Below are 18832 nucleotides of genomic sequence, written 5' to 3'. Positions count from 1 at the left end.
TAATTAGCTTTTCCATCAGCTTTTCTGCCGCGTCCAGCGACCTTGCGGGTGAACCATTGTTTACTGACAACTATAGTTGGTCCTGTCTAGCTCTTTCACTGGCGTTCTTTGGTGATTTGGGTGTTGTGTGCAGAGCAGGTGATTGGAGGTGAAAGCCGATGCTGCGCCACATTAAATCCTGTGTAATATGGAGCACATGCAGTTACATTATTCAAAGATTTTTTTTAAATTCTAAACAGAGAACTGCTGTCAGCTTTGGCATTGCTAATTAGCAGAGGAAGGGTTTAGAACCAGTTTTTGCTGTTGTTTACAAAATAATACATCTATGTTTATATCTTGCATTAAGTTTGCATTAAGTTTTAGCATTGTTAATTGCTTAAATAGTTTTTTTCTTTGTTCATCAAATAATTTTGAACCGTAAACAACTGTTATAAAAATGTAATAATGGTTATATCTTACTAAAAAAATCTCCTTTTAGTGTGTTTAAAAGCACAACTGTTTTTTTTGTTGTTGTTTTTTTCAGAATTTAAAATTAAATATATAAATTATATTTATATTGTAATATGTATATATATAATTTGCATTTATATTTATGCATTTAGTTAATATAGCTTAAATTGTCAGATAAATCCCAAGAAATGTGCAAATTATTCAGAATGGCTTTATATTATGAAATGTTTTGCATGTCAACTATAATTCAGACTGTAATATACTGTGGGCTTTTAATTGCTTTTTAGCAATTAAAATTCCATTTAAAACATTTTTTAATTAATTTATTCTTTATTTATTTATTGATTCATTCTGAACCGTAAACAACCAGGCCTCAGTGTTGGAGCATCAGTAAATCAGCTGCTTTCTTTGTAATTTCAGTGTAATTTTAGACGGCCCTGAGATTCATTGTGTTTGGTTTTGTATTGCTGAAGTGGCCGCTGTGGCTCAAGGCTCTCATTATTGTTGTGTGTGTGTGTGTGTGTGTGTGTGTGTTTGTGTGCACGCTGCATTAATGTAGTTGTTCATTTCGGTGGTTACAATGCTGTTGCTTTAGCGCTGCAGATCAAATTGATTTCTGAAATAGCGCATTGTTTCTAATAATTTGTTTCGTTCTCCCTGCTGTCGGATCTTCACAGTTGTCCCGTGATTTTATGAGTAATTCAGATAAGTAGTTAAAGGAATATGAATTATGTTGCATCCATATACTGTAGAACATGGCTTTGTTTAGTAAAAATGCTTTAAATTGTTTAAATTGATGCTTGCTGTCTTTATGGTCTATATCAGAAACATAAGAATGAAAATTGAGGTAATTTTCTATATTTACAGAACGTCTCCACCAGCCTTTGTTCCCAAATGATGACTACATGTTGCATTTTGACTAAAATCTTGCTTTGCCAGATCAAATAAATGACTTGTATAGGCTGTAAAATCAACCAAGAGACACATTCACTCAGCACGAGCTGTTGTTCATAAAAATATCACAGATTTGGACGATTAGGCTGTGGAAGTAAACAGGCAAGAGAGCTGAGGAAGTGGCGTGAATTAGCCGATGGTGAATCAGTTGAGAATATTTAGCCGCAATAACATATTTGCATAAGGAGTTGTGTAACGTGTTGTCAATACAGTGTGTCAAAACGGGGAATATTTTTGGAGTGTAATTAACAGCTGAAATATGTCGTACAGTAGCTGTCACGAATTGTGAAACAGAAAGCCGCTGGTTTTGATAAAGAGATAAGATGGCTGATGTTGTGCTGCTGTGTTTGAAGCCGTTGACCTTACGCTGGCTCTCTGTTGGAGTTGCTCTGTGAGGTCCGCTTGTCAGAATCACTTTATAGACCCTCATTAAAGGGGCTTGCTTCCGTTGCTGGTCTCCTTGGACTTCTGCCTCGGTATCTGCCTATTTACATATGAGTCCACGTCTACATCTGCTGCTTGTTTTCTCTGCGTTCGGACTTGATTGTGCGTGAATATTCCCATAATTCTGGTAAACATGCCAAATAGGCAACGAGATGTGCAGGAATATTAATTTAAATTGCAAATCTTTATATACTGTACATATGTTTTGCACTTTATCCGTATAAACGTTTACACTTTATTTAATTTCAATCGCGCTCCCTTTTTCATCAATGCAATATTTTTCCCCCTGTGTGATTTCAAACAAGCTTTTCTTTTGTTTTCTTGTTTTTGATAATGAAGATCAGAGAACGCAGATATTTTTTTAAGGAATTTAAGGTATTGATGAAACTATTTGTGAATTTAAAGTATTGTCTGCTGAGGTTTGTCTCTCTCTTTGAAGCTTTCTGTTTGTTTACAAGATGTTTTGCTGATATTATGATTTTACGGTGTTTGTCAATGAATATAAACTGCATTTATTTGGAACGAAATACCATACGGCAGTATATAAAATCACATTTTAAACATCACAGTTGTTTTCGTTTCTTATAATTCAGAAATCGGAGAGCATAATAACTTTTCTGTTGCTTCCAGGTTGTTGAATAGAAAATGTAATATATTATGAAATACAAAGAATGATCCAGTTAGGTTATTGACACACATTAATCATCATTTCTGCTAGCTTTGTGTTTTTTTTTCTTTGTCCTAAAATACAGACAATGCAGTTTTCCTATACAGTATTGTTAAAAAAGCCACCGTACCCCGAGGAATATGATAATAAATCAATATTTTATGCTGGAAATGTATTTTGAATTTTTGCCAGTATTGTGCACACTGATACTGGCCCATATAGGTCAGGAAGTTCCTCTCCAGCTCATGGGTATTTTTATTCTTTCTAAAACTGTGAAATATGGCCTTGCGTGTTTGCATCTTCTAATCTGAATAATTTCTGCTTGATGTCTAATGTGCATTGTTTATTTTGCTTCTAATGTGTCCGTAAAGTGTTGCATTTTTATTCAATGCCGATTTTGATCTGTGCCGCTGTGGTAATATTTGCCACTCTCTGCTTTTGTTGTTGCATCTGTTCCAAAAAAAGCTGAATTCTAAACACATGTTTGGCATTGTCTGTTTCTTCTTTGTTCTACAGAGATGTTGAAGGAGTTCAACCAGCAGCGCAGAGAGAAAGAGTTTACAGACCTGAAAATTATAGTTGAAGGCAAAGAGTTTGAAGTCCACCAAAATGTTCTAGCTTCCTGCAGCTTGTATTTCAAGGACCTGGTGAAAAGGTTTGCCTTCCTTCCTTCCCACCAGCCGTTGATCCAATCTGTTCTTTTCGTAGGGCGCATTTGTGTCATTTTTTTCCCCTCCCTCTGTTTCTCTCTTGCAGGTTTGTAGGAAGACTTTGCTTTCTATCACAGGGCCAGCAGCCATTCACCGTTTCGCTTAAATTAATGTATCTTAAATTGGGGGAACAGGTCAACCCTTTTCTTTTTTTTTTTAACCTTTTCTTCCCCCCATTTTAAAACACATTAACATCAATTTCCATTTTTAAAAGCAGAGAATGTGTTCCATGATTGAGGGATCTTAAAAAGAAATCACAATAGACATTCAAATCATCCCCCAAAAATACCATGTTGTGCATTCTGGAAAGTGTGCTCCAAAAGCAATGTGGTATCTGTCATTTTGACTATGGGATGAGCTTTGTCAGCCATTTTATCAGCAAGCGTATGGTCTTCATAGGGCATAAAAGTTTCCCATTCATATGTTAAACATTCACGGTGGGTGCATTGAATGGTAGGAGCCGCATTCAGAGTCGCAAACAATGAGACGAGCCGAGCAAATTTCTCTAGAATCGTTACCTTCACAGGTCAGAGCCATTTACTGTATTTACTCTCTACGAGCTGCTGCGCCTTTCCAAATTACACTCTTCTACATCCATTGCCAGATCACTTTTTGAGAATTTTATTATTCAAATATTTTTGGCAGCATTGCAGATAGATTTATTGTGTGTGTGTGTGTGTGTGTGTTTTTGATCTCATTTTCATTGTTTGTGAAGCTATAAACAACAAGCTACTCTTTATTTGAACAGCCCACAAAATTTAAACTTTTTGACATATTTGAAAATAATTTTATTAAAAATTATTGGAGGGGTCGTGGTTTTGTTAAAGTAAACGTAGTTGTCACTGCAACAGCTTTTATAAAAATCTATATTTGAATGTTTATATATATATATATAGAGAGAGAGAGAGAAATTAGAACAAATGACAATCCACATTTATTTTCCAGTAAAGCATGATTTTTTTGGTAAAGCTGTTTTGAAACAACATGGATTACAAAAAGCGTTAATTGAGGATGATAATAATAATAATCAATATTTATTATGCAGAACATCATCATTTACATTTATTCATTTAGCTGACGCTTTTATCCAAAGCGACTTACAATTGCTATATATGTCAGAGGTCGCACGCCTCTGGAGCAACTAGGGGGTTAAGCGTCTTGCTCAGGGACACATTGGTGTCTCACAGTGGATTCGAACCCGGGTCTCTCACACCAAAGGCATGTGTCTTATCCACTGCGCCATCACCGATCATATTAGAATGATTTCTGAATAATTTAGCTTTGCATCATAGAAATAAATTCTTAATCTTAATATATATTCAAGTTATACAGTTATTTAAAATTGTAATAATATTTCACAATATTAATGCTTTTATGGTATTTTTATTAAATACATTTTTAAAAAGTTTTACTGACCTCAGACATTTGAGTGCTTAAATGTGATACTGAAAATATATATATATGTATATATATATATATATATATATATATATATATATATATATATATATATATATATATATATATATATATATATATATATATATATATATATATATATATATTATATTATATATTTATTGATATATATATACAGTATATCTACACACCGCCATAGGCTATTTACCATGGATTTACTGTACTAATAACATTCACTGCACCATGGTATTGTGGCAGAAATGTGGGATAATCACATAGAATTTTATTACAGGAGTAATGGTATATAATTATAGTGTAAGTATTTGGGATTAAGCTATAGCATGTGTCCATTTACACTGAATGTTTTTAGACTACTGTTTTTCATGCAAATAGGCTACCTAAAAACCATATAGTTATACTTTTACTATGGTATTGAGGTGTTATATATGTGGTTTTAACTGTGTTTATCATGATTTATATGTATGCTACTATGGGAGACCAATGCTTAAAAAAAAAAAAAAAACTTGGTCAGAATAAATTTAACTTTATAAAACTGAGGTTGCTACAATTTTTACAGATGTTACTGATTTTAAAAATGAACAAAAATTGACCTCTGCATCGGTGTATCCTAACTCAAGCTACTATCAAATGTGCATTTCTAAGAGACAAAAAAGTGATGATATTATTTTTATTACAACCCAAACCTGTTCCTTGATTTGAAACAATATCACTCATTAGAACATGCAGAAACTAAAAAAAAAAATTTCTAGTTAGATATTTCTTTTGTTAAGGAAAATGAATGGTCTGGTTTCTACAACTTTCACTCTGGAGCAAAATTCTGGCTTTAAACTTGAAAGAAACAAAGATTTGACATTTATTGTGATAATTACCGATATCGACTGATATGAAATAAATTATCGTGATCATTTTTTTGGCCATATCGCCCTGCCCTATGTATGTATATATATATATATATGTGACCCTGGACCACAAAACTAGTCATAAGTGTACATTTTTAAAAAAATTGAGATGTATGCAGCATCTGAAAGCTGAATAAATAAGCTTGCCATTGGTTTGTTAGGTTATGGTTATGGTTTGTTAGGATAAGACAATATTTGGCCGAGATACAACTATTTTAAAATCTGGAATCTGAGGGTGCAAAAAAAATCTAAATATTGAGAAAATCACCTTTAAAGTTGTCCAAATGAAGTTATTAGCAATGCATATTACTAATCAAAAATTAAGTTTTGATATATTTAGGGTAGGAGATTTACAAAATATTTTCATGGAGCATGATCTTTACTTAATATTGTAATGATTTTTTTTGCATAAAAGACAAATCGATAATTTTGACTCATACAATGTATTTTTGGCTATTGCTACAAATGTACCCCAGCGACTTAAGATGGTTTTGTGGTCCAGGGTCATATAATATATATATATTGTGGCGGGAGGAGCCAACGACAGACACAGTGGGCGTGGCGTCAAGCCTCGGAGAGGTTTTTATTAAACAATATTTAAAATAAAGTGTCCAAAGGGGGAAAAGTGTCCAAAATAAACAGGGATCTGGTGTCCTCGTTGTGCTGCGGGGCTCGTGAAGGAGGGCAGTGTTCAGGAGGGAAGGGTCCAGGTAAGGGGCGGAGTCCGGCGGCCGCACGCGCTCCCGTCTGGAGGTCCCGGGGCGCGGGTGACGGCGGCTTCTGTGGCGGCTTCGTCCAACTCCTTCATCCCCGGGTGCTCGACGGGATTCCACGGCCCGGCGTCCTTGCCCGACGGCCGTATCGCGGGTGCAGTATCGCGTCTCTGACGGCGGCAGGTAGTTCCCTCTACGCTCCCTTTCCTGGACCCACGAGGACACCAGCGTGCATGCACGGGGAAGAGACCGGTCTCTCGAGGAGAGGCGCGCTCGGCGTTTAAACGGCGGCGGTGATGAGGCTCCATTCACGTCAGGTGCGCCTCATCACACGCCGCCAGCCCTGCGTGTTCAGCGCCCCTCCTCTCTCACACACCCACTCCCGTCGGGAGCCTGGTGAAGGGCGGCGAATACGGGACGGGGTGGTGATGATGGACAGGGGGGAGGCAGCCGACTCGTCACAATATATATATATATATAAAATTTGATTTTTAAATCTAAATTTAAGCAATTACACTGAAACAGACCTAATTTATATAACTGATTTAAATATATATATATTAACAGTACCATTTGTCTCTATTTATTTTACTGCAGAAAAGATGTGAAATGTATTTGGCCTAAATCTATCCAATCTCACTTCATTAGCTTTCTTGGTTCTTAGCTAAAACAGTGTAACATAATTACAACAGTTATCCAAAATATAGCTTAGCTTAGCACAATTACCTCCAAAATATGAATATGAACTTTTTGTAAACATTTGCACTACTGTCACAATATTGAAAAATGTAGCCAGTAGCTTGGCTGTTTTTAAGCTTGTTAGTCTCCCTGACACTCGCTATACATTAGCTAGTCTGAGGTGTGAGTGACTGTCCTCAGGTGCCCTTCGTTCTTCTTGGCACAGTTGATAGTTTTTCACATTCACAATTCATAAGCTCAGTCCAGTGGCCAGGACTCGTCGTCCCTGCACTTTCTGTCTCAAAGTTGCCTGTTTCCTTCTATTCAACTGAATGCAGAAACTCTCTCGCAGGTACTCTGGATAGATGCCAGTCGCCTTACAGAAAAACCTGAGCAGCCAACTCATCAGAACGCTTATAGGGACTCTAGATGACAGAGGAGCTCGCTGCTTAGGGAAAGATACGATTGTCTTCTTAAACATCGGACCCCTGTAGTCGAGCGCACACAAGCGTCCCTTTAAGACCTTGCGCTTGACAGAGGACCTTGCGTGATTGTTTGGTCTCCTTCAGTCTGATATCAGACTGAAGGAGACATGTTTTGGCAGGCGATGTGCGCAGATTAGCTCTGCTTAGGGACCTGCACTGAAAATGTTATTGTTTCTGTAACTTACGATCATGAATAGTCAGTGTATTTGTCATTGCACAGATAGATAGATAGATTCCAAAAATAGTTTGTCAACAAAACACCATTATTAAATAAAATAATATATACAATTAAATAAAATAGAAAATAAAACAAAATAGAAAAATAAAATTCAATTTAAATTAAATTTAAATAATGTGGGAGTGTAATTTATATACACATTTTATAATACACCAGGACTCTTATTTTGAAATGTATGCGCTTTACTATTTTCAGCTGCTCATTCGAATAGGTGAGGGAGATAAAGGACACTCTAAACAACGTTTTCTTGTAAACGTACACTAATAATGTTTTATTGATATAAAAAGTTCACTTCCTGCCATACCAATTCAGCTTCCTGTAGGGTGTGGCCAATTCATTTCAAATTCTCAATTTTGTACAAATCTAGTGTCAGTTGATGTTACGTTAGCATGCTTTTGGTTGGAAGATTTCTAAGTCCTATTTACACAATTTGATTTAACAATCTACTCAATCGCATCGCATGAGTTCACCATGCCCTCATTTACGGGTTTGAACAATGTTTCCTTTTCCTCGCTATTGCCTGAGCCACATGCTATTTTTACGCTCGCGCATTAAGCTCGTCTGAGGGGTGCAGGAGAGAACATGCCACCTGAAGGATATAATGCACCTCCTAAATGTGCACACACGCTTCCCCTCGGCCTCAGCCATTACCCTCCCCTTTAGCATCTGCCGCGTGGAGCGCAGAGACGGATTGCCCTCAGTAATTCCATTTTCCCCTCCGGATTTTCAATAAGTATGCTCGGTGCCACTTTAATTTATGGGTAGTGCAACTGCGGCAAGCCGTCAGCGTATGTGCGTAATGTGAAACTTGGCTAGCTTAAAGTAGCTTTGACACCACGCTCTGATTTATTTATTTATATAAGACCGCACGTTTGTTTTACAGTAGATGTGGCGTTACAAGTGCGAGGAAGTAGCAAGGTTTCATTCGGAAAACAGTGGGAGATCATTAATCCCATGGGATGTGACAGTCGACTTCTATGAAGGCACAATTACCTCCTGCACTAGAGGAAAGTCACTTTCTGGCTGTTTTTGCGCGGAGGGTTGAAGTTTATATACAGTAATGAAGTTCCACAGTGTGCTCCTTCATTCATATTTCATGCTTTAATGATTTTGTGGCACAATTTTCTCTCAAAACCTCTAAAAAAAAAGGCTTATTTTTTTATTTATTCCCTTTTCCCGTCGTGCTTTTCGGTCGTATCTGTAGATTTTTCTTTCAGACTTTGTATTAGTATTATCAGTATTACGCCAAAATAGGGGAGAGTGGGGTAAGCTGTGTCATATTTTACTTGAGTTGTCATGTAGGCAAGCAGAAATGGGATGAAATGAGGTATAACTAATACTCCTAATCATATTGCAGGATGTTTGCTGTCAGCTGAAATGATCTGTAGCATACAGCCAGAGAAATCTGAATCCGATTTCCTCACACTCAAATCCCGAGTCTTATGTCTTGAAGTCTTATTTTGCTGCAAATTTATGCAGGTCTTAAAAAAAATTATATAATTGTAGAACATATTATATATATGTTTAATATTGTTGCAATAGTTATTATAATTGAATATAATTTTAATAATATAGTGTTAATGATGTATAATAAATATGCAGGTCTTAAAATGTTTTTTAATATAAAATAATAAAATGTTGTATAGTATTTTAATTATATGCAGTGTGTGTGTGTATATATATATATATGTGTATATATATATATATATATATATATATATATATATATATATATATATATATATATATATGCCAGCATGCTGCTTTAGCCATTTCTGTCTGGAAACGTACATGAACGAGGATAATTATGATTAATCAAGCATGCTTTTTATTTTCATGTTTGATCATGCTTTACTGGCAACAGACAGAGAAAATGAGCTCCAGATATTTTAAATAGATTTTTTTCCGTGTGTGTGTGTTTGAATGTGTTAGGGTCAACAGTAGCCAGCAGTTTTTTTGGATGTCCCCAGCTAATTTATAATCTCCGTTTGCACACACATGCACCATGTGGCCATCTCCCATCATCCTCATCCTCATGTTGGCTGCTAATGCTGAAAAAATGGCACTTTAAGTGAGAAAAATAATAGATGCTCATTTTTGTAAACACTTTCTCTGCTCTATCTCTCACAGACATGCTGTCTCTCTCTCTCTCTCTGCCTCGCTTGCTTTCTCTCCCTCTCTCCATCTTGCTGAAAAACAACGCTTGCAATCAGCAGCTCCATAAATATGCACCTCTCTCCAAAGCCAGAGTGATTTCCATAATAAAAGTGCTCAGACGAAGCAAATTGCTACTCTAGCCGATTCAGATTGCACTAATTGACCTGGTTGATGAACATGCTTTTGTTTTATTTCTTCCTCTGTCTTTTTCCGTTCTTATTGTCCCCCCTTTTCTCTTCTCTATCACCTCCATAACTTAACCCAGGACTACATCCCATTCTATTATCTTAAAACCTACCGCCAAGGCAATTAGAGAGGACAAAAATAACAAACTCTGGCTTTTTTTGCTTTTCAGGAGGGAGTGGCGTTCTTAATCTTTTCAGCTGTAGTTCCAGGGGCGTAATTGCACATTGTCCTCTTGAGTTGTCCTTCTCCCCCCTCAAGTACTCAATCAGTGGAGACTAATGACACCCTACGCACTCCTATGTTCATGCACAGGGCCACGGGGTCTTTGTTTAGGTTTGGTGGGGGGTCACGCTCAAAGATCCAGTCATGGTCCTGAAGAATGGCTGCTGGCTTCCTGTGGCAGAACTAACTAAAGTCCTCTTGCCTCACTTTTTCTTCTCTCTCTGACTCTGTCTTCTTCACTACACCCTCCTCCATTCGTCTTCACCCTGTCCGTCGGCGTGTCCTCGGCTCCTCGCGCTTCATTTAGTCGGCTTCAACAGGTTACGTGCGCTGTCGAAGTCATTGTTGCCAAAAAGTATTGTGGTAAAGCCCATAGTGCAAGACGATGGGATCCTCTCAGACGCGCGTTCCAGAAGTAGTTCGTCGTTTACTCCCCCCGTGTCTCGGTGTTATTTTCTTTCCGTTGGGAAACACAAAAGGAGATCTTCGGCAGAAACTCCGAGCTTGTTTTCAGCAAGAAACGTTGTTTTCGTCGCAGGGAAAGTGGATGATTTGAACTGCCAGGCTCTGTGAAACTGCTCCATTTGATTGCACTATATTATAAGCCTTCTGAAGCCATGCAGTAATTTTCTGAGGGAAACAAACCGAAATCTTTTTGTTTGCAGATTGAAATAGCATTTATGGTTGTATTTTGCATTGAGATTTGAATCGAATAAGTGCAAATGAGCTCCGGTAACTAGTTTTGGTGTGTTCATCACACAAAGCTAATGTATGGCTTCATAAAGCTGGGAATATAGTGCAGTGAGTTGTATATGGGCTACTTTTATGCTTTTTGGAGCTTGATAGCAGAAATCATTAACCGTTTTCTTTGTAGATAACAGAGACTCTTTTCTCCTTTTATGTTAAAATAATTCCTGGTCGGAACAACGTAAATGGTTTGTTTTTAGGAGACCTTTAAAAGGTTTTTGGGTTTTGCCTCCCACATTATTTTGCAAGATTTATCAAGACATTTTTATACACTTTATATATTTATATATACTCTGTTCTGTTTTGTTGTTGTTGACAGTGTAGTACTAAAAGGTTTGAAGTTGTTTTTGCAATCATATTTAAATATGTCCGTCTTTTAATGAATTTCATAAAAAATACATTATTGATATTATATTATATTATTATATTGATAAACAACAATTAGTATAGCTATGATGCAAGACATTTCTAAACACTTTATATATTTATACTGTATATGCTCTCTGTATTTTCATTTTTTAATGATTTATTTATTGCAGACAGTGTATTACTAAAAGGCTTGAAGTTGTTTATGTGATCATATTTTTGTTTTTAAACTAATGAATTTCATAAAAAATAATAACTTTTTAATAATTATATTACATTGTTTCCCTCTATAAGCAAATGAATTAAATAAATAAATAATTGTCTTAATTTCACTTTTATATCATATCATATTATATTATATTATTATTAAACAACAAAGTAGCTAGTCAGTATAGCTATATTAAAAATAAATTGTCTTTGTATTATTGCTTCCCAAAAGCACCGTTCTGTTGGATTTTGGCTGTAGTGAAGTTGTTTTTTAAAACTTTAAATCTATTCTTGTTTTGATATTTGAGGCAAAATCCAGAAGTAAATACTCTACTAAGAAAGGTTCAAATGAATTCATTAGTACTTAGTATTAGCAGTTTTTTAATATACACTGCCTTCAACTGCAGACTTAAACGCCAGTTTATCCAGAAAATGTTTTCTGTTCAAGAACCACGTAAGAAGGTGAAAATGTGATGAAATAGTTTGCTTTGGAACACACCGGCATTCCCGTCTGCTTGTTTTGAATGCTGTAGCATTTAGACACTTGATGTTTTTCAGCATTGCATCACTTTACAGACAGTTTTCACTCAGCGGGATCCGTGGGAACGTGATTACAGAGTTTCATGAAACTTAGACAGCTCACAATTGCATTTAAAGCCAATTTGTAGAGCTAGATCAAATGCCCAGTGGTTTAATCAATAAATTAGCAGGAAAATATTCGACCGAAATGACCGTTTCGTAGAAAACCGGCGGGTGGATTATCACACAGGCTGAGAAAAATATCTAGAATCACCTCATTTTCACCTTAATGGCCTTTCCATGTATATCGGCTTTCCGTCTGGTAGCTTGGCACTTATCTGGTGACTGTACACATCAGTGCAATCTTCAGCACACACTAAAACACAATCAACGGCTGCTTGGCTATTAATTTCACTCCTCCTGCCCTTGACCTTCAGGGGATTATCGTTCCTCTCAGAGCATAAAACCACTGACGCTGCTCATTATTCACATTTCCCATCCACCCCTGGGAATTACCACATTTGAAGTGATCAGGACGACTGCATGTGAAAGACACGAGCGGGCAGGTAGCTGTAAGAGTCTCACATGCAGATCCGGAGAGCTGCTGTGCCGTGGATGTGCTCGGGGGGCTGTAGGAATCTTATTAACGTAATGAAACGCTTCCATCTCGGCCGCTTTACTGTGCGATCGCTCCATGTGGACAGGCAGATTGCGGTGTCAGTCCTCCTCTCCTTCCATGTCTTTCTTCCCCCTGTCATTGTCTCTGTGCATTTGTGTACCACCTGCGCCCGTCCTCAAAGCATGCCATGCTCATGTTTCATAAAAAGTGTTTGACTTCTTTCTTTCATTCAGAGTTTAATTTCAGATGCAAGAATCAAAATGTACTGAGTCTGTGCTTTATGCATTTCCTGTAGGGTCCTTCTACAAAACGGATGCCTTTTGTGTGTAAAAAATATAATAGAAAAAAGAGAAATGATGCATAACTAGTGTCAAATTTTAGTATGTGTTACTAAGAGACATTCATTTTTGAATCCATCTTTGTGTCATGGATGCCGTGTTTCTACTTTCTATATAACATGCACATTTTGATGAAAACAAACTGGAATACATGAAAATAAAAGCTAGCCCTTTTTTTATTTTAGTTGAACAGTGTATTAATACACTGCAGAAGATTTTTTTTGTTCAAGTTGTAAATAAAACGATTTAAAAAAAAAAATTATTATAAAAAAATAATAACATTTTTACAAGAAAATACTTTTTCCGTTGTTCAAAATTTGACATTTAACATTTAATTTAGTAGCAATTTCTGAGTGAAAATTATTTCTACATCTTTTTTCAGTGTAAAAGGCTTAAAATTGTGTTAATTTGTGTGTTTTTTTTATTAATTAATTAATATTTATTTAGTCACATTTTAATTATATAACCATCTATGTACAACATAGTTTAGCCAAGATCCTGCCAAGAAAAATCTATACAAACTGTATTTATCATATATTAATACTGACAATTAGAAAACATTAAAATTACTGTGATTTGTAAAAACAATTATTCAAAGGCTTAACTTTTTGGCATATATTTTTTGTTCATTCTTAATTAAAAACGATTTAAATTGAATTAAATTAAAATATAATTATATTAATAATATAAATATAAAAGTGAATTTTCTTTTAAAGTATATTTTTAAAATATAAACATAAACAAAATAACTATTATTAATTAACTAATTATTAATACAGTTTAACTAATAGCTCATTATTATTAATAATAATTCATAATAATTTGTATTTATTATTAAACAAAATTAGATGTTGAAAATTAAATATATATATATATTTCATTTAAATAAGATCAAATAAATAGATCCTATTGTAACTTGAGTTCAATCCTATATTTAATCAGATTATCTTAAAAATGAAAAATGTATATAAATAAACAAACAAATAAATAAATAGGTCCTATTGTAACTTGAGTTCCTTTTTTGCATCAGTTTATGTTATGGTTTTGTTTTGTTTATTAAAAGGGGTCCATCTTCATATGTTATATGTTAAATATTTTAAACATTATAATGTTTAAAATCTTACAGAATTTGCTTTAAAAAATCACTTTATCAAACCGGAAAAGGCAGCCGTTTGATAGAACCATCCTATAATGGATTTTGGATGTATTTGGAGCATGATGTGGTCGTATGACTTTCCCTGTGGTCATGAGCTCTGTGTTTATGTGTTTGGTGTACGTTTGTGTGTGTGTGTATGTGGTCAGGTCGTCGAGAGAGACGGGCAGTGGAGAGAAGCTGGAGCTGAAGATGACTAACATCGGTGCAGATGTGCTGGAGCTGCTGCTGGAGTTTGTCTACACCGGCTCGCTGGTCATCCACTCGGCCAACGCCAAAACCCTGCTGGAGGCCGCCAACAAGTTTCAGTTCAACACCTTCTGCAAAGTCTGCGTGTCTTTCTTAGGTACGCAAATCACAAAATCCCAGCATCCATCAGATGGAGTCATGTACAAGCTGTATGATGCATTCTTTCATTTGTATAAAGGTCAGAGAACATTGAAATGTCAAACCCGATGTCACAATCTCATCCATCACTGATTATTTCGATCAATACCAAAAATAGAGGAGGTTCAGATGAGCAGCAGAGTGAGGAAACGTCTGATCAGGAAAAATTTAGGCTGAGAAAGTACAGTGTTTCTTCAGCTATGAGCACTTTTGGACCTGTGAACTTTTAAATGACAAAAACTACTAATTAAACTAGTGAGAGTATAGAACTAGCAGTTTATAGATTCAAATGTCTGACTCCTTAATTTCATAGATGTTTATGTATCATATTTTCACTCTTTTTAAATAATATCACTAAATTAGATTGGAAATGTCACACAAAATATCACAGTAAAAACATATATAATGTTACAGAACATTTCTATTTCACATAAATGCTATTCTTTTGAACTTCCTATTAATCAAAGAATCTTAAAAAATGCAGTTTTCACAAAAATATGAAGCAGCACAACTGTATACAACATTGATAATAGATGTTTCTTGAGCAGCAAATCATCATATTAGTATGAGTTCTGAAGAATCATATGACACTGAAGACTAGAGTAATGATGCTAAAAATTGCTTTGAATCACAGGAATAAATGACATTTTAATATATATATTCAAATAGAAAACAGATTTTTAAAAATGTAAAAAATATTTCACAATATTACTGTTTTTACTGTATTTTATATCAAATAAATGCAGTCAGAGTGAGCATTAGAGATTACTTTCAACCTCTTTTTTTTTTTTCATTTTTTACCACCTACCAACCTCAAACTTTTGAAAAATGGTTTTGTTGTTTGACCCTTGCCCCAGTCTTAAAATATGCAACTCTATTTGAAGGTTGGGACAAGGGTAAAACAAAAAAATCTATGCATAAAAAGGCATTTGAAAAAATAATATTAAACAGCAAAAATAAATAATGAAGACATAGTAAAAAGTTTTCCAGACATATTTAATGTCACCTTCATTGTAATAAACAGAAAAGGAATCTGTCATTACTGTTGTAAATCATCTGTAATTAACATACAAATTCAACTCAGTGCTCTTACTTGAAGAAACATTCATATATAATGCTGGTGGAAGATCTCAGAAAGCTTCAGCGATGATATTACCTTATCAAAAAGTCATGCTGCTGAGGTTTGTGATACCATTGATATACTATATGCACCGAGAATGTGGACAAAGTCAAACATCTGGTTTAAAAGGTCAGTTGATCAGGCAGTAAATATATACAACCAAAAGCTATCGATTTGTTTCTTTCTAGTCTGCAGAAGTGCTCCAGTATGTTTGCAAGTGCCTGTAAGAAAGTCAGTGTAATGCATTCAGAAACACAATCAGGTTGAGGATTGGTTTGTGCCTTTGGGCAGAAAATCTGATTGCATGTCAAAGTTGCAAAGTACAAAACAATTGATTAAGTCTAGCGAGGGTGTGTTGAAATGAGGGGAACAGGTTTGGAAATAAATTTCAATGCTGAACTACACGGCACATAGTGTCGGAATTCAAGGACCGCATATTACCAGAGCGTGCTTTAAAATAGGTTTAAGAAAAAAAGGTTAGAGCAGCTGAAGTTCTATTGGTAGCGAGGTGCAGGCCATGTGTTAGTGGTGGGCGCTCTGTTTGTAATGCCACACACAGCACCGTCGACTCAGAAACTTCAGAGTGTGTCTATAAACTCATGCCAGCGCCGGGCATAAAGCCTCGCTCTGCGGTCTGTCTGCGGCATGCCTTTACAGCCTCTGGCACTAACCTCACCTAAAAAAAAAATGTTTCCTTCCTCCGAGTGGAAGAAGACAAGTGTCCCGCTTGGCTTATTGGCGATGGCGCGCTGCAGGCCAGCCTCCAAAGACCCAGTCATAATAAAAGCCCATCTGCCTCCACCAGGCGCTCACTCAACCATTTTTACAACAATTTGTACTCTTCTGTTTTATATTGGAGACAAATTGGGTTGTGTAAGACCTGCTGATGTCACAGGGGTTTTGTGCGGTCCGCATTTATTATGTTTATCCGAATCAGGGTGCATCTGTTACGGAGTGATTTAGATCTGCTTTCCTTGTTGTTTGCAGTCAATCAATTGGAGGTATTTGTTTATTGGATTTTGGCCGGTGGATTGTCAGAGACGAGCATTTTGCATTAGTTAGTTAAACTTTATTGTCTGTTCTGCTCGTCACAGAGAGGAAATTTGTCTTTGACACTGGTGACATAAATACATACACATTAATACTTAAAAACACATCACACATTAACAACACATACACAATTTTGGGCAACTGACTCAAGAGAAAAAATAAAAATTAAGTCCATTAAACACTGTACAACCAACCACTCTCTTGCATTTCCTTCAAACAATAAACTGCCATTGGGACAAATAATTTTTTATAAGCATTTCTCCTGGCCAGAGGAATTTTAAGCCTACGCCCTGATGGAAGCATTTCAAAAGTAGAGTGGAGGGGATGAGTAGGATCTTTAAAAATCCCAATTTTTCCATAAAACCATCAAATAAGACCTGAAGTGAATGTTGTTTATAGCCAGTAATCTTATTTGCCTGATTAATTATTTGTGAGAGTTTGTTCTTCTGTTTAGCTGTTATATTACCGTACTATGAGACAATATTATAAGAATGCTCTCAATCATTAACCTATATACCATAGTTAGAGTCTGTGTTCTAACATTAAAGCGCCTTAATTTCCTAAGAAGAACAAGGTCGCTGTCTTGCCTTCTTATAGACAGACTACATTACTTTCAAAGTTGAGTTTATTGTCAATAATTGTTCCTAAATATTTAAAATTCGAGACCTGCTCTACAATTTTTCCATTTATAATAACTGGTTTATATGGGCTACCACTCCTCGAGCATAGCTCTTTTGTTTTTCCGATATTAAGATGTAAAAGACTACTATCAAGCCAACCAATAATGCTATTGATATGCTCAAAATATAAAGGGCTATTCATTTCTTCCTGACAGAAAACTAGTGCCATATCATCAGCATACTTTATGATGGAGAAATTATCATCTTCACAGTGCAGTTCATTGATGTATATAGAGAATAATATAGGGGATAATACACATCCCTGGGGTACTCCAGTATTTAAAACCAAGCAGTCTGACATGACATTATTAATACAAACGCGCTGTGGTCGGTTTTAAAAAAATTCCTCGATCCATAAAATCAAACAACCACTACCACATAAATTGTGAAGACGCTTTAAAAGAATGTTAGATTGAACAGTATTAAAAGCAGACGAGAAATCCATGACTTGTCTAAATGATTATGAAGGTATTTATAGGTACTGGGATAACTAGAATTCTTCCAGGCCAATGGTACAAAGCCATTGTCTAAAAAGATTTGAAAAATATTTGTATACACATATCCCAGTTGTTCTGTGCATTATTTCAAAACTTTCCCCTTCAAGCCATCCGGGCCAGATGTCTTGTGTGATTTAACTTTACGAAGCACTGTGACAACCTCTGTTTCCTGTACGGTCATGGTCTGTGATTGAATCTCATTCATTGCTGCATTACTAACAGTAGACTCATTTAAATGATCAAATCTTGAATAAAAAATATTAAGATAATTTGCAAAACTCAAATTGTCCTCAAATTGTTGAATTCTTTCCTTTTGCCTACCCATTAATGTATTCAAGCCCTTCCACGCCTCTCTTATATTTCCTGTTTTTAATTTCTCCTCAACATTCTTTTTATAGTCCCTCTGTGCATCTTTTATCTTACATTTAACTACTTTATTTAATTCCTTTACCTTCTGCTGATCATTCTGCAAGAAAGCAATTTTCTTCATATTTTAAATAATGTTTTAAATCTTTGTTCATCCATGGCTTATTATTTGGATAAATTGTAACATTTTTGGTTTGAACAACAGAACTTACACAGAAATTAACATAGCCAGTTATTCAACAATTCATAATTACTACAACAATCGTGATCATTAAAAAATAAGTCCCATTCCGTACACTCAAAGCAACCTCTTAATTGTTCTATTGAGTCTCTGGACCATATCTGAACCTGCTGAAAAGCAGGCTTATTCTTCTTTAATAGTTGCATATATTTCGGTAACAGATGGATAACATTGTGATCCGAGCGTCCCAGAGGTGGATGTAATCTTGGCATATATGCACCTTCCACGTTACCAAAGCATTTATCCAGAGTCTTAACCAGTCTCGTCGGACAGGTTATATATTGCTCAAGATTGAGTAG

General features: G+C 35.6%; 1 protein-coding gene across 1 annotated transcript in view; it reads left to right on the top strand.

The window, feature by feature from the left end:
* Positions 1–18832, top strand: part of LOC306880345 (kelch-like protein 29) — a 265920-nt gene that overhangs the window by 178092 nt on the left and 68996 nt on the right. Inside the window, exons 6-7 of the mRNA XM_079433828.1 lie at positions 3032–3170; positions 14342–14538. Of these exons, the coding sequence (XP_079289954.1) occupies positions 3032–3170; positions 14342–14538 (336 nt within the window). The remainder of the gene's footprint in view (positions 1–3031; positions 3171–14341; positions 14539–18832) is intronic.

Source organism: Barbus barbus (genome assembly GCF_936440315.1).
Source record: "Barbus barbus genome assembly, chromosome: 14".
Taxonomy (NCBI): domain Eukaryota; kingdom Metazoa; phylum Chordata; class Actinopteri; order Cypriniformes; family Cyprinidae; genus Barbus; species Barbus barbus.
Note: the sequence above shows the minus strand (reverse complement) of the source record. Positions and strands in the feature narration are given on the sequence as shown.